This window comes from Apus apus, chromosome Z (genome assembly GCF_020740795.1).
Source record: "Apus apus isolate bApuApu2 chromosome Z, bApuApu2.pri.cur, whole genome shotgun sequence".
Classification (NCBI taxonomy): domain Eukaryota; kingdom Metazoa; phylum Chordata; class Aves; order Apodiformes; family Apodidae; genus Apus; species Apus apus.
In genome coordinates, this window is record NC_067312.1 from 74571633 (window position 1) to 74593925 (window position 22293).

General features: G+C 41.5%; 1 protein-coding gene across 1 annotated transcript; it reads right to left on the minus strand.

The window, feature by feature from the left end:
• Positions 1-44: 44 nt before the first annotated feature.
• On the minus strand, positions 45-8032 carry LYSMD3 (LysM domain containing 3). Its single transcript, XM_051642565.1, has 2 exons — positions 7625-8032; positions 45-5626 (listed from the first exon to the last, which is right to left on the minus strand). The coding sequence occupies exons 1-2, from the start codon at positions 7880-7882 to the stop codon at positions 5033-5035; spliced, it is 852 nt and encodes a 283-aa protein (XP_051498525.1). The 5' UTR covers positions 7883-8032; the 3' UTR covers positions 45-5032.
• Positions 8033-22293: the final 14261 nt, after the last annotated feature.

Here is a 22293-nt window from a genome sequence, read left to right on the forward strand (position 1 = left end):
TAGGAAAAAAAATAAAGAATTATGAGAATACCAAAACCAAAATGTTTAGAAACATTAACTTTATTTGAGAACCAACAGCTGAAGTGTAGCAAACTTACTCCTAAACTTGAGGAAATAACGGAGCATTCTCTGTGTCCTGCTGTTCTTTGATGACACAAAATATTGGTGTTACGACATTGCTGCTGATCATCACCATATTTTGGTGGGTTTTTTTTTACTTTTGTAAAACATCATGTTCCTGATACCTAGTGCTGTTATCAGGTCTAATGAAAGAACAGTTTTAAAATAAAATCAATTATTTTATTTGCAAAAGAAAGTACAGAAGTTTTCCTTGCAAGTTTGGCATTTTGTCAGGCAGTACTTTACCTCACTGCTGACGTGCAAACAGTACTACATTATTCCATGAACTTCTGTGTGCAGTAAGAATTTGTTCATTAAGGTGTAGCTTTCAAGTATTCTGATAAAATACATATCAGATGTAAAGGAAATTACACTGAAATGCTACGCAGGTCACACCTCAGAGGCATACTAGTTTTATTTTGAGAGGTTCATACCTTTACAAATCATGTTTAATAAACTTCCTGCTGCATTGCATAGGAAATGTATTCTGTCTGATAATTTTATTTGAACATCACACATGCCAGCAGTTACTTCTTGAACAGTGGTGCTTATTATTTCTTGGATGTGATACACAAAACAGAAGATGTGAACAAGGCAAGGGTGTTGGAAATGATATATGCTTGCCCCAAGCACAGCTAGTCTCCTCTTCTATGAGCTGTTATCCTCCATGCAAGATAAACAGTGAGACTCCTTGTCTCTCACTCAAGGAATGCAAATAGATGGCTTTAACCAAAGACAGAACTAGAGAATTAACACTGGAAAAGCATTACTGCCCGAGTTACAATTTGGTCACAAGCTGTGGCTTGCCCGACCAGGTACAATGCCTTATTGTATAGCAGATACTAATTCCTGGGGTTCAGGGACTTGTTCGTCACATTGCCAATGGGAGAGACAACAGCCTCCCTGCTGTGCTGTTGAGGCATATTATTCTGGCAGAAATCAGGTCTTTTTGAGACCTTTAAAAGGTGAACTATGGTCACCTCTGTCCTCCTGAGGGAACTACAGAGTCTTAGGATGGACCCTCTAGGACTAGTTTGACAATGGCCAGCAAGGCCAGCGCTTATAAACATGCAGAGTTCTGCTTGTGCTGTCCCACAGGCACAACACTTGCAGCTGCTTTTACAAGCTGATTTTCCAATTGCTTAGTACTTATTACAGAACTATAATGCTGACAGAATTAAGATGGTTCTTTGGGTCTCAGCACACTTTGGGTTTGGGCAGACATATTCAGATCCTATGTGAAAAGCAGTGGAAGAGCACTGCTACTTCCTACAAAAAGGCACTGTTTTCATTGGGTAGGGAGATCACCATCTAAGAACTTCACTAATCCCCACCTCGGTTTTTTATGCCTATTTCTTAATCCTTATTTCACAGAACTAAGAAGTTCTCAGAACTTTATGTAGAAAAGATCCAAGTCCTACAAGGCATGCAGAGGATAAACAAGGTGAATGAATGCTGTATGAAGCTACTGCCAACTCAGTAACTTGTTGGCCAGGGGGGTTTGTTTTAGATTTATACATATAAACTAGCCGGAACAAATACAAGTAGTAGCCTCCTGTAATAAATGATGCAAAGTACATAGAGCTGAGAACACATTATATGCACCACTTTCACTGCAGTCTAAAATAAAATCTTTATTTTATGTATATTATGTTCTTCTAAAAGCAGAGGAACAAAAGTACTTAAAATAAGACTTGTGTCCTCATTCAGAATTATTTTACAGTTGTATTTCCAGCCTTTATAAAATAGTTATACAAAGACTATTTGTGACAAAATACTCCAAAATATAGCAGATTTAAAGAATTTACATTTTACATGATCCAACAGTGCAATATGCACCTAAATTTAAAATCAACTTCCTGATCAACAATGTGTTGTAATTAATCTAAAATATTATTTACCGCTCTGTTGTGGTGGTGTTTTTAACAAGTCAGTTTCTAAAAGACTAACACATGTTAACTTAAATCAGATTTAAGTTCCATACAGAGCAGTAACCCTGTTTGTGCAGGGCTGACATGTGATGATGCATTGCTAGTTGTGTTGTACTTTAGAAAAAAAAAAAAACAGTAAAGATCCCTGCATCCTGCACAAAGCCAGTACCAGGAATGCTACAATCTTTGTAAAAGAACCTCCTGTATCTTCTGATAAAATTAACTCTCTAAATTTAAAATGTAATTTATGAAATATCCCACATACAGACATGCCAGGCTCTAGATGAGTGTAGTATTGGTTCAATGCAACAGCCTCCCCTTTGTGTTTTTCTAACGACTGCTTATCATCATGTAAAAAGAAAGGCTCATCACACTTAACTTGGTGACAGGATGTCACAGGCCTTCCACATGGAAAAGCTCAAAGCCTGAGATATGCCAGAGAACTACTCAGTGGTATCACCACAAGGATGAAAAGCAACAGTTAACCACCCACCTGTTTACTCCTAGTCAACAGGATATTGATCTTCCTAAGTCCAACCATAACTGAAGTTAAGTTTGCTTCTGTACTGATAACATTATAATACCCAGCAGTTTAGAGACTTAAAGTAAATTACACTTATGTTGCATCATCACAATAGCTAATTTCAAGTTCTTTATCCTTACATTTCTTACAGAATTATCAATGTATTAAAAATGCTGAGGTTTCCAACAGAATGAAAGGGAAAGAAGCAAACCAGCAAATAAGGTTGCAGCACAGAACTGACACATTACATACCGAGTTTTAGTCCTAAATAGAAAATGTTTGTCTTAACATGCCAAAGCCCTATATTCTGGACTAAAGCAAGTCATCTTTTAAAGTTTTAGCCATGGAAGCTGTATCATGTTAGCCAGTATAAATTCTCCTGCAATGCTGTTCTTACAGCCTTACCCAGAACTGGTACTTCAGTACTCAAGCTTGTATTATTGGCATATTTTTTTTTAATGGAAAGAATTACTATTTTAAAAGCTCTCTGAAAACAAGCATTATGTGAAACATGAAGTTAATGCCTGTTTGCAATCCCTCATGATGATTACGATGAGTAACTCACATTATCTCCACAAATACCACTTTGGTCAAAGGGTTCAGGAGTCATAGATCATAGTTCACAGATCCAACTGCACAGCATTTCCCTTCAAGCTTTGGCCTGCTTCAATCTCAATACAATACACTCAAAGGTATCCAGTCAATGCTCACAGAATGCCAGTGAAGAGTATCTGCCTGACTTCTTGGGGCAACAGGTCCAATATTGCCCCAAGAACAGACAAAGCACAAGTCTTTCATTCCAAAATTTAAGTTGATAAAGGACTTTGGAATACCTCCAACAGTTAGGAAACATTGACTATCAGAGTGTTTTTTTATACTGTATATACTTATGCAAGCCACCCAAAGGGAAGTCCTATTCAAGTCAGGTATCTTGGGCTTTGGTAACAAATGGTACTTTGAACAGAGCAATAGAGATCTTATTCCAGAAGGCAAATAAAACAAAAAAAAATATATAGGCAGCATCTGTTTTTATTTTAAAAATATTCTCAGTATGTAAGTACCTCCCTTTTTTCTGCTGCAAGAGTCCAGGGTGGGTTGGTTTTTTGGTTGTTTTTTTTTGCTTATGTTGTAGGATTTTCAGCTAGGGAAGAGGAGAAAAGCAAGATTGTTCATCAAACTCCAAGTGAAATGTTCAAGAACAGAGTGGCCGAGGAATATACTACCATGTAAAGAACAAGTGTGAAGCTGCAGCTGGTCTATTTTGCTGCAATTTAAATTTCTTGACAGCAGTCAGTAAATCTCATTTGAACTTTTTTGAAATCTCCTAGAAAACTTAAGTGTTCAGCGTTCATGGGCAGATCATTAGCGTACCTGGTACCCATGTAGCTGCTGTCTTCAGAATCAGTTGGTACTGAACTCAGATTAACTGGAGAGGGGAAAAAACCTCTCCAGGTGACAAAGACAAGTGAAGCAGTCACACCAAGGTGCCATACATCTGCAGTTCTTTTGTTTTATACACAGCTGACCAGATGAGAATCATAGAATCACAGAATGGTTTGGGTTGGAGGAACCTTTAAGATTTTCCAGTCCCATCTGCCATGGGCAGGGACACCTCCCACCAGCCCAGGTTGCTCCAAGCCCCATCCAACCTGCCCTTCAACACTGCCAGGGATGGGGCAGCCACAGCTTCCCTGGGCAACCTGTTCCAGAAGTGCAGTCCAGTCAGTAGGATACCATGGAAGGATGTGAATTTTCAACAAGACCCTCAGCTGCACTGTGTTGAAGCATGGTATCACAGAGATAGAAAACAAACTATCCTACTGCTTATATTGAGAAGTACTGAAGAATAGGCTGACCACAGGCACAAGATTTGAAGATTCCAGCTTATATAAAAGACACTTTTAAAATAGAACTTCAAAGTGGTAATTAATTATGGAATGACAGGGTGTATTTTTAAAAAATCTAACTTTATAAGAAAGAAACTGAGAACACAGTTTTAAGTGATAACTGTAAACCTCATATTAAAATGTCAAGTGTACTATATGCATTCTATAAATACCTCAGGTTGCTTAAAAATTAGGTATCCCCAAATGCCCATTTTAGGGCTGTAAATCATACAGTGAGACTTCATGTGTTAGTTCAAACTACATTTTTTCACCTCATCATTAATTAAAAAACATATGCCTATGAAAATAGAAAAAAAGTGCAAAGCTTCACCTTAACTTACATCCCAATCTTCCATTAAAGTCACCTGTCTCAGGTATATTCAGAGATTACATGGTCCACAGAAATACCCATGGACTGGAACACTGTCCACACAAGCAAGTCACATCTCAGTACACATTTCCTCTGCACTCCAGATGCATTTTGCATTCTGTGGTTTCTTCTTTATCTAACACTACGTTATGTCTGTTATTCATAACAGCTGCCTGAGATTTTCTTGTTAAGGCTGAAGGTCTCATTGATTATCAACATTTACAATATTTGCTGCATTTACTCCATTTTCTATTTGTTTCTGATGTGACGCTGCCGTGACAAACAAATGGGAAGATTCCATTGTAGAATGGTGACTGACATCTGCCTTCACCAGAACTTCGTAATACAGGAGATAAAAAACAGGAGTTACAATGCCAATAATCAACATAATCACTACAGCTGTCCACCATCCTATGCCCCAATCTGCTCCGTAGTAAGGATCCTTGCTTTTCTTGGTTTTACCATCAGTTTCAAAACAGATCTGTTGGGCTGCTAAGGCAGAAACAACTTCATTAAGATTCTCTCTCTTGGTGTCATTGCACTTCACTATTTCTTCTATATCTCGGTCCATTTCTTTTAAGAAGTTGCCAACGGTCTCATGAGCAGAGAATGTGTCAGAAGCTGATGATTCCTGTGCTTCTAGGGAGCAGTGAGCAGGCCGGAGGATGGGTCTTCCTTTTGGGGACACATGTGTTTCTGTCAGTACACTGAACTTTTTCACTGGAATTTTTACAGACCTCAGGGCAAAAAAGTCTTGATCGTTGATAAGATTGTTAACTCTCTTGATATCTGCAACCTAAAACCAAAACCAACAGTTTAAATATCAAAGCCCCAGTGAACCAGAACTTGTTAATAAAGAGTACTACATCCTTGAGAAACCCAATTCTTACTTAATAAAACAAAGGCAGGGCCTTTGTTTTGCCCCCCCCCTTTTTTTTTTAAACCAATACCCATTCAAACAGTATGAAGTGAGAAAAGGTCAAGGACCAAATCTGAACAATGTAAAATAAACAAGGTAATTACAAGGTAACAAACCTCCTCACTTCAAGTAAGAACACAAAGTCACTTGACGCATATATTCACGTTTATTCATCTGTTGTGGGAAACTAGCTCAGTGAAAGGAAATGGGACTTCACCTCAGTGTTTTCAATTCAAGTAAGTTACTATGAGTTACCAATTAAAAACTGAAAACTTCGAGTAAGGAACATAAAAAACTATGAACTTCCAATTACTCTAGCCACAGCTGTGGTTTGTATCCTCTTTCTGCTTCCAGGGGCTAAGGCAGAAAGCAATCATAAAACTGTAATCTTCCCTCAAGTTAGCACTCTCTTCCTCCAAATGAGTTTCATTTTGCTTTCAAGAAGTTCTTTTAAGTCTAACTTAAATACTCCACAGGGACTTAAGTACCTTTGGAAAATCTGTGGCTGCATTCGGAGACAGTAAGTCGTTCAACATGGAAGATGCAGCCACAAACCTCACCATCATGCAATACGTAAAAGTCAGTACCTCGTTGCAACACTTCTTGCACACGAAAATTACGCCTCGTTTTAAGCTGCACCTGAGTGCAGATCCTTCCTGTCTTCACTGGGAAGACATTTACTTCAGGAGAAGTTTAAGACACAAAACAAGGCAGTCAAGAGACCCTGGTTGCTGTGGCTGCTCCACTTAGGACACAGATGTGGCCACAAAAATCTTGGGAGTGATCTGTGTGCCTGCTTCCTGCACTAACCCTGTAGTGTGAAAGTGTTTCACCTCCTGTGACAGTGAGCAGATGAGCATAGAAGACTGCCAAATGCAGCACCTACCCCAGTGATCAGTGAATTTTCATTAATTTCAAGACAGAAAGCAACCCAGTTACTGCTTATGTCTTACATGAGGCCTGCTCAAAACACCTAATTGCCATGGTATCTGAAGCCAAGACCGAGGTTAATGAGGCTAAGGTCTGTCATGATTATTAAATAGTTATGTCAAGACTTTGGCATCTAAGCTCACGACAGGTGGCCTCTGATTTTGTTTCTGCCTGAGGAATTAGATGACAGCAAGACTTCTGTTAACGTGTATTTTGAATCTGACTAAATTTGATCTCTGGAAAACCACACAGTTAGCAGTCGAGTCCACCAACACACATGACTGATGTCCTGTTAACACGGGATACATGCAAAGGCTAGCATCAACCAGACAGAAGCCTCTGTCTCCATCAGTACTGGCCAGGCAAAACTACTAGGTAGGAAATACATTCACAAACCTAATTTAAGAACTCTTGGAAGAAATGGTGAGGTCTGAGCACCAGAGGGAACACTCGGGGTGAGTGGACAAAGATCTCCAAAGGGTACAACATGCTTGTGCCGATGAATGTTAAGGCAACTTAGAAAACTTAAAAGGGAACTACAACCAGGGTTTTCTTCTCCTGGCTTAACAACATGAGGGCTCCACACAAACCCTGCAGGCGGTTCAGCAACACCCTCCCCATCGCCGACAGCAATGCTCTGAAACTTACTGCAACACTCCGAGGGACAGCGCCACAAGCGCCATCGCTTTCATTTCTCACGTTGACCCCAGCGCCAAGAGAAGCAGCGCACAGAAACCGCAACTCCTACACGCTCCGCGCTGTTCCACCAACGCTGCTGCTGCTTTTTTTTTTTTGGTCTCCGCTTCTCGAGAGCACGGCGCTCCCGAGGGGCTGCCTGCCGAACAGCCGCGTCCAGCCGGCCGGGCGAGGAACCAGAGCGGCCCTCCGGCTCGTCCCGACACCCGGGGGAAGAAGAGAAGCCCGGGCAAGCCCCCCAGGACTCACCGAGCAGCAGTACTGAAGTGCAATGGCGTTCAGCGTGTCCCCTTCCTGGATGTCCTTCGTCAGCAGGACGATATCATCCAGCCTGTCCCTCGACGCGCTTCTCCGCACCTTCTCCCTGCCCCGCGGCCGCAGCTCCGTCACCTCGCCCTCCTCCTCCGGCCCCTCGCCCTCCGGCCCCGCCACGCTCACCAAGGGGTACAGGTGACCGCCGACGGCCGGCTGCGCCGCGCCCGCAGCCTGCAGGCCTCTGCCGGCCATGCTCCGCGGGACGGGCCGCGGCAGCGGCGGCAGCGCCCTCCGCGGGGATCCCGCGCAGTCACCGCTCCCTCCCGGGCACGGCCCGGCCCGGCCCCGCTCCTCCCCGGGCCGCGGCCCTACCTGCCGCCGCGCCTCATGGCCCCGCAATGGCGCCCGCGCCGCCACGTCCGCAGCGCGGCCCCGCCCCGCGCCCGCCCCGCGCTGCTCCCGCTGCTCCCGCCCCGCGCTGCTCCCGCCCGGCGCCAGCCCGGCGCTGCTCCCGCCCGGCGCTGCTCCCGCACTGCTCCCGTCCCGCACTGCTCCCGTCCCGCACTGCTCCCGCGCTGCTCCCGCCCGGCGCTGCTCCCGCACTGCTCCCGCGCTGCTCCCGCCCCGCTCCCGCCCCGCACTGCTCCTGCACTGCTCCCGCTGCTCCCGCCCCGCGCTGCTCCCGCACTGCTCCCGCCCCGCACTGCTCCCGCTGCTCCCGCCCTGCTCCCGCCCCGCACTGCTCCCGCCCTGCTCCCGCTGCTCCCGCACTGCTCCCGCCCCGCACTGCTCCCGCGCTGCTCCCGCACTGCTCCCGCCCCGCACTGCTCCCGCGCTGCTCCCGCACTGCTCCCGCCCCGCACTGCTCCCGCCCCGCACTGCTCCCGCGCTGCTCCCGCACTGCTCCCGCGCTGCTCCCGCCCCGCACTGCTCCCGCCCGGCGCTGCTCCCGCCCGGCGCTGCTCCCGCACTGCTCCCGCTGCTCCCGCCCCGCGCTGCTCCCGCACTGCTCCCGCCCCGCACTGCTCCCGCACTGCTCCCGCCCCGCACTGCTCCCGCGCTTTCCCCGCACTGCTCCCGCTGCTCCCGCACTGCTCCCGCCCCGCACTGCTCCCGCACTGCTCCCGCCCCGCACTGCTCCCGCCGCGCACTGCTCCCGCCCGGCGCTGCTCCCGCCCGGCACTCTTAGGCGGGAGGGCCTTCCCCCGGGGGGGTCGTTCTGAGGTGTCCTCTGGTTTCGTCCCTTCTCCGGCGCCTACATCGTGTTGGTCTGTCTGGTTTCCGCGGCCGGTTTTCAACAGCGAGGAAACTCTGGTTCCTGGAGTTTGTGCCCTGTTTACAGGCAAAGGGCCTGGGGACTGCTCAGGTGGACGCCAATCTGCATAACCATAAAAGGGATGCTGGAGCCTTGCTCATTGTTTAAGGCATCAGAACAGGCCTTAAAGATCACCTAGATCCATCCCCCTGCATGGGCAGGGACACCTCCCACCAGCCCAGGCTGCTCCAAGCCCCATCCAACCTGCCCTTCAACACTGCCAGGGATGGGGCAGCCACAGCTTCCCTGGGCAGCCTGGGCCAGGGTCTCACCACCCTCACAGCCCAGAATTTCTCCCTCACATCTCATCTCCATCTCCTCTCTCCCAGCTGGAAACCCTTCCCCCTGCTCCCATCCCTCCCTGCCCTTGTCCCAAGCCCCTCCCCAGCTTTCCTGGAGCCCCTTCAGGCACTGGAAGGTGCTCTCGGGTCTCCCTGGAGCCTTCTCTTCTCCAGGCTGGACACCCCAGCTCCCCCAGCCTGGTGGCACAGGGGGGTGTCGAGGAGAGGTGACATCCTGAGAGTGGGTGGGCCTGTGGAGTTCCACCTGTTCTGTCAGGTTTGCGTTTTAGTACATCATTTCTTCCTCACCCTGTTCCTGGAGGAAAGGAGTTTGCTCACACACGAAGCTGTGGGCCAGGGAGGTAATTCTGCTAGAAGCCCTTTTTGCCTTTGGGGGTTCACAGCTTCTCTCCAAAGGCTGTATGCTGTTCAGCCCTGCTCAGGCTCCTACTGTGTTGCTGCCCACCCAGATGTTGCCACCCGCCCAGATGTTGTCAGGCATCTGCTTGTTATCCCTCCGTGCCTTTCCTCCATCTTCAGGACTAGTACTGCAGCAATGCAGGTGTTCACCCCATGCTGGTGTATTTTTTTTCACAAGAGAGAAAAACCCTGTAGTTATTTCAACTTTCCTTCAGGGTAATTTTCACTATTAAAAGAACTGTCAGCAGCTATTGCAGTTGCTGAGGCTATAGTCAGTAATAGGAAGACTTCCTGGTCCTACCAGTAAATTTAATCTACTCTGAGTTTCTTTTGACACAGCCTGAGAAGGAAGTTTTTATTACAGCAGTAACAAGTACAGTTTCTTACAAAAGCTGACAGCTCTAAGGGTAGGCTGCTTGTGTTGCTTAAGACAAATGTGATTGCAAGCCTCAACAGATTAAATCTAATCTTAAAAAAAAAAAAGTAATTTTAAGTAATGGGAGCTTTTGTTTTGGAGCTTTGCTATATGATGTTTTCAGACTTTCCTGAACAACCAGAGTGGTTAGAAATGTATTTGGTATTGACAAAGGCAGAATTCTACTGTGACTTTAGTTTTGAAAGCTAAATTACTTCAGTCTAAAAACATAAACTTAAGAGCTAATTATTTTGTAGCTTTGTTGAGCTACACTTCTCACCCACAGACATGGAAGGTTGAAGCTGCATTTTCAGGCACTGTAAAATAAGCTGTCAAGGTATAGTATCTTCTTGTGTCTCAGCTTGATTTGGAAAGTAAATACATGTATTTCAGTATCTGCCTTAAAGTAGCGTATTATTGTTGATGAGGGATGGATTGGGTAAAATTAGAGTATTCCTATGGCTGTCTAGGTACTCCCTAGACAAACAGCATCAACAAGAAAAGCAGTAGATTATAGCATAGATGTTCTGTCCAGAGTGTAGAAGTTCTATGTTGTAAGTTGGAGAAGGTTTGCATGAAAAAATGCAAGTATTCTCAAGTGCAGAAGTCAGCAGTAAGCATGAAGTATGAGCTGGCCATTAGGCAGGTCTGATTGCTGTGCTTTGTGGAGAAGCATGGAACAGTACTAATGTGTAAACAGGATTTCCTTCCAGCAGGAAGCTGGGCACAGTTAATAGAAGCTAATATTTAGACACTCTTTTCTTCATTTATTAAAATATTTCTGTAGATGCCAAGAGTAATTAGAATTTCTTAAGACCAAATTTTCTTACATGGCAGGAGACTATTTCTAAATTATTTAGGAGCCTAAATAGGGGTATTTTCTTTTCTTGAGAGTATTTAATAGCATCTTCCCAATCCAAGCCTGCTCAGGAGTAAGCCTTCTATTTTTATCATGGGTCAGATGCACAGCTTGTGCTAATTAACATTGCTGAAGGCCTTAGATGCAGCCTTACTTAGAAACTGCCATTCGACAAAGGTGATCTTAGATTGTCAGATTATACAACAAATGTGTGAACATACTCTTGGGGGTCCCAGGATGTATGAGTGTGGTTTTGAGGATGACAAAATGGAAGTAGGTTAACTCTTCCACCAACTGTATTTTCAGCAAGAGCTGTATTGAAGGTAAAACTGAATTAATTTGCCATAAACCCTCAGTTTTCTCTTGGGATCTCTAGTTGACAAAAAGTTGTTACAACTTAGTGAGTGAGAATTCCTGCTATTAGGAAGTGTCATGCCACATCTGGCAAAGGGTATCTTAAGGACCAACCAGTTTTGTTTTGGTTTTTAAAAGGAAGCTTTCAGTAATAGAAGTGAAACAACCCTAGTTGTCTGTGGCTGGGAAACTGATGACTCAGACGCTATTCATGCTGTTGAAAGACTGTTTTATGAGACCCGTCAGAGCTGTGGGTGGACCTGGAGGGGCTTCATACACACTGATGCCTGCAGCAATGTCTGATGATTATTGTCCCTTCATACACCACTACTGGCATATCCTTTTGGAGGTTTTCTTTAATCTTGGGGTGGGGAGGCTGCAGAAAAGGTCGTGGCAGGGAATTTCAACATTTCTTTTATCTAAGGAGGTGTACCATCAGGTCAAAAAAGAACTGCTGAAGCAGCACTTTGCCTTAGAGGGGAGAAGAAAGTATTGGAGTTTGCTTTGACCCTGCTACACCCCTGTGTGTAACCATTTGTAACGAGTGACATTTTCCCATCAATAACAAAAGGGTATATTCCAAACTTGATGAACAAGACTGTAGCTGCATAGCTCCCATGAATGCTAATGGGAATACAGCCTTTCTCTGTCCCCTTGTAAGTTACTTTGCATATCCTAATAGTGCATTCTCAGTGAGCGACAGGGTCAGTGTTAACCACTCCCTGGCATTCCAAGAGCAACTGCAGGGATCTCTACCACATTCCCGTTGGTCATGTCATAACTAGTTTGGCTTGATCAGAGCTAGGAAGTTAAGTATATACACAGGAATATTAAGTTCTGAAGGAATTAATAGAAAGCAACTGTAAAGAAGATGTTCGGTTGAGTGATATGATTTGCCATCTTTAATTTAAAAAAATTATATTCTTTTCATCTAGAAATTGCATGCATGTCATGTGACACTACTGATTTTGTAAGGCTTTAAGTCATTCTGTGCTTCAGGACCACAGGGCTGGATTTACATTTAGATAGCTAGTGCCAAGTATCTGAATCTATGTTTTAATTACTTGAATGACATAATAAGCTATGACTCATTTAAAGACTCACACCGAAATAAATACCCAGCCTTTGTCTGTGTTGACTTCCCTGCCCAGTACTTGGGGATGGTGCTAAAATAATGGGAAATAGTCATGTCAAGGTACATCTGCAGCTCAAACTGTGTCCAAATAAAGTCTGAAGTTCTTTAGCAGCATCTGACTGGAAGATGAGTAAGGTGCAGCCAGAGAAGCTATCTAAGAATTATGAAAGTATGCAGGAAGCAAATAATGCTGAATCTGCAGAGAGGTCTGATCAGAAATGGAAAAATTTGCATGTATAAACTTAGTTATAAGTATTATAATCTGGGCCTCGATTGTCAAAATTAGCAGAAATCCTTTTTAGTTAATAAGGTTCAACAGTTTCACTGTAGAATGGGTTAAAGATAACCACAGAAATTAACTGTTTAGTATTGTTACAGTTTTAACAATAATAAATTAAAATTTGTCTTTGGATAGAGACTGTTCAAGTTTATTTTTTCATGTATCTGCTGCTTCCCTTTGGTTACTTTTTTGTTAATTTAATTTAAATTTAATGTCTGTTCGTAATAGAAATGTGCTGTGTACCTTCCATAACACAGCCAGTAGGGTGCATTTGTTGTTTGATATTTAGTTGTCAAAAATCTTTAAAGAACTGCATATTTGCTTCTGATTTGCATTTTGCTTAGCTTAGTTGCGATATCCTGTGAACAAGAAAATCTACCAGTTGCAGTAAAGACAGCATGCAGAGTGGAGTGCAGTCTGTTGAAAATTTATTTCAAATTATTTGCAGACAGATTTTGCAGTAAGATTCTTAATTCCTACTTGTAGACCTGTATTGAAAAATAGGAGTTTCTGAAGTGTGATAACTGATGTGATTATTTTTTTTTTTTTTATAATATTGTTCTAGATCCCTTCCAATTTTAGCTCAATGAATCTGTAGTGAAGTTCAGAAATATCTGTTACTTCTTGACATGTTTTCCGTTCTTTCGGTGCTCAGATTGCTTTTTCTCTGAGGGAACTTTTGCACTGCAATCAAGTCATTCCTTCATTTATTAAAACAAATTAAACATTCAGAGACTGTTAACTTTTGCTCTCTGCTTTCACTAGCTCTTGGTTTTTTGGGAGTTTGATTTGTTTGCTTCCTCTGACGGTTTCAGCGTTGTTTTTAAAATGTGGACACCAGAAATTTATGCAGTTGCAAATATTCACCCCATTAGTGCCACATGCAAATGTAGATGATGATCCAGCCACAGCTCCTTGTCACTGATGTACCACTGATGCATCTGAAGATCACACTAACTCTGTTTTATCCCAGTCACAGTATCACCTTGGAGACTTTCAGGGAGCTGCTTCTCTGCCAGAGTTTTCTTCAGATGAAAATGATCAGAAGACCATTTGCAAGGTACAACCTGTATTTTGGTTTTGAAGGTATTCAGTATGGTTAACGTGACTTGTTTTAATGGAACCTGGTGAGCCATTTCCCTGCAATACTTTCATTTCCTTCATGCTAAAACTGACATCATAAACGTGCAGTTGTGATTTTTGTACTTACAGGGAGAGAGTGTTAAGGAGCATCAGATCTATTTGTAACCCATGTTAAATCACCTAATACAAGTATTTGTGCTTGTTGATAATGAGATGTTGTATTTTATTCATAATCTTTTACTGGAGAATGCTTTTTTGAGATCTACCAGCTAGTTTTTAATCCGTTTTACAGCATTGCAGTGCTTCCTAGCATTGCACTATGTCTTCACCATATGGTAATGTGATTAAAAAGTATCTCCTACAGCTATTCAGTTCTGTTATACCAGTGCAATTACTGTCACTGAAGTTTGTGATTTTTCAGAAATAGACCAAATTGCACTATTTGTATAAGCTCACGTATTTAACCCATTCTTTTATTTTACTTCCTTGTAAGTGAAATCCCACACCAACCTGTACATTATTTTGGCTAGGTTTGCTGTCAGGCTGCAATTACAGTCTAAACTTCCTTTTATAACTTTGGTATTGACTGTTAACAGACATTTGAAATACAGTTACTAAGCTTGCCATTGTCTTAGCAATTCAGTGTTTTTCTTTTATATGCTGTAATCTTTTATAGTTTATACAGTGTAATTTAAAAATGTCTGCTCTCTAGTCCCCCTTTCCATGACCTGTATACTGATTTATTTTTTAAGTTGTTTCTGATTGAGTTCTTATAATACTATTGCACCAAGATACACGCTTATTCAATTTTATTTTTTTTTCTTGATAGTAGTATACTGGCATTTTGTCATGGTAGTGAACTCTCCATTCTGGAAATGAAAAGCTTAAGGATTTTGACAGTTTTCTCCCCATGGGAAGGAGCTGTACGTTACATGGTACCTTTTAAGCCCTGAGGTCTCAGCTGTGGCAGAAGCTTTCTTTGACATCCTCGGTGCTGGTATTTTGCCCTTACTGGTGGCACAGCTAGGCAGGTATGGTTGCATCTTCACCATTACAGCCTTTTCCTTATCTTACAAGCTCAGCAGTATGCAAGTTTTTACTGTGGATGTATTCTGGATTGGAAAACTGCTGCCTACAGCTGCAACTGAGGAAAGCTTTCACTGGCAAACAGTCCTTTGATGTCATTCCACTGAGTGGGAAAGTGCCCTTGAGCAGACCCCAACACACCCGTGCGGTCCTGTCAACTCTGCAGCCTCTTGTTCCACCCTTCTTCTGTGCTTCCCATGTGAAGAGAGGCCTGTAGCAAGAGAGGGAGTTCTCTGGAGTATCATCCTTTGTTTTAAGCTCCTGATGGCTGCAATAGTGGGCTGTGCTGGGCAGCTTTCACAAAAGAGAGAGGGAATAGTAGAAGTGGGAGCGGGAGCAGGGAGACTATCTCATAGCAAAAGGTCTGATTCAGAGCCTTGAAAAGCTTTACTATATGAGCAGGTATAGCATTTTCAGCCTGATAGACTGATAAATATTTGAACTGTGTACTGAAAGTGCCTCTCTCTATATATATGTGTATATATGTATATATATAAATAAAATAAAATAAATATACTTTATGTATTAATATATACTTCAATATATATAAAGGTATAATTACAAATATCCAGTGTATGACATAAATAAGGGAATTATCTAATAGGCACAGAAACTCTTTGACGGGTGCATTTTCATGAATTTTAAAACAGACTCCCTCCACCCTTTTTTTTACAACTTTTGTTTTTCTATTGGATTCAGCTTCTATACAGAACAGCAGAATGTGTCAGAAACCTTTAAGTTCTTTCAATGAGTATCAGGCATGTTAATGCAAATACATCAGGAGTAATCCCTCCATGAGGAGAGACAGTAACATAGCCCACAGGACACCAGAAAAGTGTTTGAAAGGTATGGATATGCCTACTGTGACAAAATGTATTTGATGGGAAGCAACAAGGAATTTGTTTTATTAGTTTTCCTCCTCCCTCAAGTAATAAATCTTAAAATCTTCAATATTGATTCAATGAAATGAATGGCTGAATCATTCTGGAGAGGCTCTGACAAGTGGACAAATGCTTCCATGGTTACATTGTGCTATGCAGGATGGTTACTGGGCTTTGTTGATTTCCTCCCTCTGCCATTGAAGTAAAATAACAAACCACAGGGAAGCACCACACATGGTGGGCAGAAAGTGGAAACAACTTTAAGAGATCAAGCTAGCTGATCTTATGCAGATTTTAAACACTATGGATTTTACTTATTTATACTGTCTACCCTAAACAGCCACTTTGGTACTTGATCCTTTATCACTTTCTCATGGAACATTTTTATATCTTGTCTGAAACACCTCTCACTTTTGATTTGCAATGCCATAAATTAAAAGGCTATGCAAAAGCATATTTCATAGTACTGTTACATGGGTTATGTTTTCCTAGGAATATTTTATATGAAGAGATATTACTGCATCAGTGCAGGCCTCTGGAGTGCCTAGATAATGAGTAACAAACCATATATACAACTTTTATATGCAATTGTTTTAGAGTGCCTTGCAGTCTAACATAATTAAGTGGTTTGATTTTCCATCTCCTTGCATCCAATGTACTCAAATTTCAGATGCCACGGGGAGGAGGAAGAGACTAAACATGTTACTTCATAGATGTCACATTTTAAAAAATAATAAAAACTACTGACATACAGTTTCTTCATTAGCTTAAAAATGTTGCAGACCAAACATTACATTAAGAGAAGGAAATCTTGAAGGTCTTAGGTTTTGTTCAGGACAAAGTATAAGTGAAACTGAGAAGAATTGTATAAAGAGTTGTTGCCTCTTCTTCCCTTGCAGACCAGCTCTGAAAAGAGCACATCTTACCCTCTGTATTAGCAGCTGTTAGGGCTTTTATTTTTCCTCTACGTGCCTGACAGTCCCCAGAGTCACCATCTGAGTGTTTCAATACTAAAATATTCCAGTGCCCCTTTGTAGACAATTTTACAGCAAGGATGGATGCCAAGATTCCCCACAGCCAAGAAAATAAATTCATAAACATGGAAGATAATTACTTCTGAGACAGAAGTTTTGGCTTTACAGCTTTCCATTGGAATCTGACATTTGTTGTGGGTACTTAATTTCCCTTCCACTCAGGTAATATCTCTTTGATCTCAAGAGGAAAAAGTAAGCAACAAACGTGTAAACACATCAATGTGTCTCTCAAAGAATTTCAGAAAAGAGTCAACTTTTAAGTTGAAAAACAGAAGTTATTTGTGTTTCCAAGTAGCTTTTTTCTCTCATTTGAAAGGAAGCAGTCAAAACACGTATAAGTGAATTGGGAAAGAAAATTAATTAGTATGCAGCAGCTGGAACCCTTCTACTTATATCAGTCTGAAATACTTTCCAAGGACTTTGAAATTAAGAGCAGTCTAGCTCCAAGAGATTCTGAAGAGTTACTTAAATTTTTATTATGTTTTGCCTTCAGAAAAAATTCACTTTTGAAAGTGTGATTTTGAGTTTACAGTCTAGTGCTTGACATGCTCTGAAGTTGTGTGTTGTGATGGATGGTTTATGAGAAAGCTTCTAATTTGCTGCAGACTATCTACATTGTCAGTGACATGCTGCAAATGAGGAGCTGGACAAACTTGGTGGGAAGAAACAAGACTACAACTTTATTTAGTAACAATAACTGCGCAAGAGGAGCAGGCAGCCAAATTCTTGCCAGATTCTCATCTTGCTGCTTCTCCGTGTGACCTACAAGCCTGTAAGCATCCACAGTTCTTTGAAAGGAGCCACTGAACATTGTAAGACCAAACCATCTCTGCAGAGATGGCATTCCTTTTGTGTCATTATAATGACACAAAATGACAAAAATTGTGTCAGAATTGCATGCTGCAGCTTGGTCAACCAAATCTGAGATGCAGGAAGTTGAAACAGAAGTTATTTTCTTATCAATTTGTTAGTTTTTTTATACTTGAACTTATTTAAATTAACATTTTCTAGAAGAGGTCTCATTATTTGAGAGGGTCTTGTCAAACGTGTAGCTGAGTTCAGTAATAAAGAAGTTTATGACTGTATGAATAGCATTTCTGCTGTAATGTGAGTTAAAATACAGCAACCTCCCATGAGCAGGTATCAGGGCACATTTACTTTTTTTCCTGAGAATCGGAATAGTTAAATTCTTTCACTAAAAAGCTCTTTTAAAATTTTTACATCAGCATTCTTTATCAGCATATAAATAAGTAGGTGTACCATTAAAGACATAAACAAATTAATGTTTTTCCATCGAAAAAGAGCACAGTCTGCTTGGAAATTCTAATTTTTCAGTTTCTTAAATCCTGAACATCTGTGAAAAACAGACGATCAAAACCTGAATTTATCTGCACACATCTGCACAGCCACCAGTCCAGCATAGACCACTGGGCATAATACTCAAATTTTGTCATACAGTCTTTCAGATTATTTTTTGTCTAGTTTGTGTTCTTGTCTTGCATGTCTCTGTGTATTAATCAGGAAACTATAAAGTAAAATCAAGATTTTAGTATTAAAGCATTTCCAGCCTATCAGGAAAAAAAAAGAAGTGCAAGTAAAGAGGCAGCAGGTGATACCTGGCAGTGGTTGTGCATCTCTTCAGTCTGGGGTAGCTGGAGAGGAGTCTCCAGAGAGCACAGCTGGTTGATGACAGGAAGGTGTTGAGAAACCTTATTTCATGTTTTGAAGAGCAGGCAGCACAAGCTTGTTCATGAGGTTCTATGGGATAGTGGTCAGAAGCCTGAGGTGAGCTCAGTCAGGCTCTGAGGTGAGCACACCGCTGGTATGAGTCCTGGTCAGTTCTGTCCTGTTCCAAAGCTTTCAATGTAGTTACCTGAAGACTGTGCTACCAAAGTCCTGTTCTGAAGTTCTGACTGCTGGTTTTTTCAACCTTGCCAGTTCCCCAGTGCGAATCACATTGAGAAGAAGTAATAAGAAAGAACCCTGGGAATGCACCTTAGACACCAGCCAAGCAAACAGTTACCTATATGGAATCAAGTCTAGAACTGTAGCTGCACAGGGGAGGATAAAAGTGCTTGTGATGGTCCAGAATAAAAATGGTCTGTCTTGCAGAAATGCTTACCACCAGGGACTGTTGTTCAAAGAATATCCATTTTGAAAAAAAAAATAAATCAGCAAAACCTAGTTATTTTTTTGTTAAGAAAGTAATCTGCTACTGGTTGATTACTCTGTGAAGAGAGGAGCAAGACCAGCCTCAGTATTCTGCTTGTACACTACAACAAAGTCTAATTGTTCTTAGTTATTTGTCAGGAGTTGTCTGATGTCTTTTAATTAAGAATTGATCTATGGAAGAGCTGTGCCTATGCTTCATATTCCTCATTCTGAGTAGCTGAGATCTGCTCCAGCTGAAGTACCAAAGAAGGTGATAAATAGAGCAATATGGGAATCTGTTCAGGACCAAAATGTCAAAATTCTCCAAATCTCCTGGGTTTCTTGCATCCAACTAAGTGCTTAGCCCAGAATTTTGAAGCTTGGATGCCACAGATGAAAACAAATTTCAATTATAGTGGCATTTATGGATATTCAGAAAATGTTATTATCAGCATTTATTTTTTATTTCTAACAGTCCTAGATTAAGCTTGCAATTCCTGTGCTTGAAAACCAAATGGCCTTCAAAAACCACAAATCTTCTGAAGCTTTTTTTTTTATTCTTGCTCCTTGAAGTCCTGCTTTCCTTCTCAGGTATTTGTTTCTTTTTCTAACTCCCTCTTCTTTGGTCTTTCCTTTCAGATGATGCCAACAAAAGGAAAAGGCAAGATTTCAAAACAAACAAACTGGGGTCCATTGATTCTATTGCTGCTGCTTTCAATATTGGTTTACTTGCAGCAGAGCCATTTTTAGCTTGCAGAGTTGTAATGAATTCAAAACAAATTAAATCCAAACAAACAAAGAATTGTTGGGTGTACTTAGTACACCTTATTTACTGCTCTTATTGAAAAGAGAAGTTAAGGCTGACCTGAAGGCATAGTTCTGTGCAATGCCAGATCTATTGTATGTCCAATACCAGACCTGATTGTTTATCCAGGGCATTTGTAAGGGGTGGGAGTGCTGTGTGGGCAGCCTGCTGAGTTCTTAAAAGTGCTATGGAATGCCCTGTGTCAATCACCAACAAACTTCTAGCTGGTTGAGGACCACCACTGACAAAATCCCATGGGAGCTCTGTCATCATCCTATGTTACAAGGGGAATCACAGATCCCTGGAGTGGTATGCTGAGAATGAAAGACAGCAACTGGGAAATCCTCAGGGATTGAGAGAAAACATGGTCTACTGTGTGTTAAGTGGGAGTGATAGAAGCTACAGTCACTTTGGATCTGAATGCAGTTTTGTTGAAGTACCCCATGAAAGTGGCCACGTGTATGAGTGAGCCCAAGTGTGAGTTTTCAGACTCTTGCTTCATTTTCTAGTTCAGTAATTAGCAATGTTTAATGTGCTCAGGTCTGCTCTAATTGAGAACTAATCACTATTAAGGTAGCTGCTCTGATATTGAGCTGCTTGGTAGCTGTTGGTGGGAGCCAAGCTTCCCACAGAAACTGGATGACGAAAGGACTACATGAAGTAATGTATGTAAGCTGAAACAACCATAGAATAAAGGATAAAAATAAACTTACACCTCAGTATCCTTTCCACCTGTTGATCCAGGGAAGAAAAGCAGTATGGGATCTAGACTGTGAGGCTGAGATAGGAAAATAGTAATGGTGTGGTTACTGTCTTTTCAGTATAGAGTTACTGGAACTGGATCGTGGGAATAATGTATAATAAAGTACTGATCAAAAAATATATTTGTAAATAAACTCAGGTGGACTGCTATGAGAAGTGATTGGATATATAACACATTATCATACACATATACCTGAATTCCTTTTAAGGGCACAGCCTAGCTTTTTTAGAAGAGAAAACTACATCACTACAATGTTGGGTGAATAATTCAGTAGAATGTTTCCTTCACTCTTAAGAACTAGAATTTATTCTGATTATTAATGTCTATTTTGCCTCTTCATGTTAGATCATCCATGCCTTTGTATGTTATACTGCAGATTTTTATTTATTGACGTTCATTTTCTCTGTAGTTCTATAGAGAGTAAATCCAGAGATTCATCTTAGCAGTAGCCTAATGTCATTATCCAAAAGTTAGGTGGTAGTCTAGGGTAGTAATTTGGTCTCTCTGTTTAGTCAGAGGGGTGAAATAAGCAGCACTTGGAGGCAGTTCATCCCATCCTACTATGTGATTAGGTGGAAATTGATGGCTTGTGTTAGGTTGAATGCTTTCTACTTTGAAGCACCCCTTTTGATTTTATAAGCAAAATGTTTCCTGAGGTCTTTGAGCCTTTTGCTGACTGATTTTTGAAAACTTTCATAATTCTCTAGCATCTTCTTTGTCTTCTCCTGTTTGTTTACGTATTTCCTGAACCGTGAACACAATGTAGTGACCAGGCTAATGCCATCAAAAGGCATAGAGTAATATCAATCCTGTGGGGTTTTTTTTTTGGGGGAGGGCTAATACTTCTGTGCTGTATTTGTTATTTCTATATGCAAAGATTGTATTAGCCTTAGAAGAACCAGTACTTCTGTCTGTCATTTCTGTTACTGTGGTTGCTTTTTCCATATGCTTCAAATAAATTAAAATCAAAGCAGCTCATTGTGAAATGCATAGCTTCTCAGTAAATTATAGCACAGGTTAAAATAGTTATTCAGGGCAGAATCCTGTTTTGTGCTTAGCATTTTCCTCCTCCCTTTCTGTAAATACACTGTATGTGAAATAACATTGTGTTAATATCTCAAATTTGTTAAATTTGGATTTATTTCTAAATACTTATATGCTAATGTATTAAAGCAGGCATTTACAATGGATTCTGTGTATTTAATACTAATAAGCAACATGGGCTTTTAAAAAATGCCTCTGTCAAGTTTCACATTAGATGCATGTTAGTTGTTACTTTGCTTTTGCACCAAGTTGTGTCAGAGACATGACTTTTTAAGGTACTTTGGTAATGAAAAAAAAAAGCCAAAATCCAGAAAGCTCTAATTGCCTGATATGTGGTTGTGCACTGTTGTAAATTAGGAATGTATCTGGAGTTGGATTTCCTCGGAGTTGGAATCAATGTTTTAAAAAAAAAAAATGCTGAAAGAATGGTTTCAATTTGTACAAGAGATGCAGGGAGTGAGGACATGTTAAGGGATCTAACTGGATTTGGCTAGATGAGATTGTGCTCTTGCTGCTAAGTTCATTTGCAACAGCATTTCTACTTACTAAGACCTAGTAGCTATCCAACATTCTGGAAGTACAGTGAAGATGATGGGGGACTAAGTGAAATTCCATAAAAATTCTGGATTTTCTATGTTTTGAGGCTTAGATGCATCAGCGTTTATTGACTAAGTAGGAATTTTGACACTTGTTTACCAATAAATGGGAGAGTTAGGGAATTTGGGGGCTAACACTTGCAAGATCTGAGTGCTGCTTT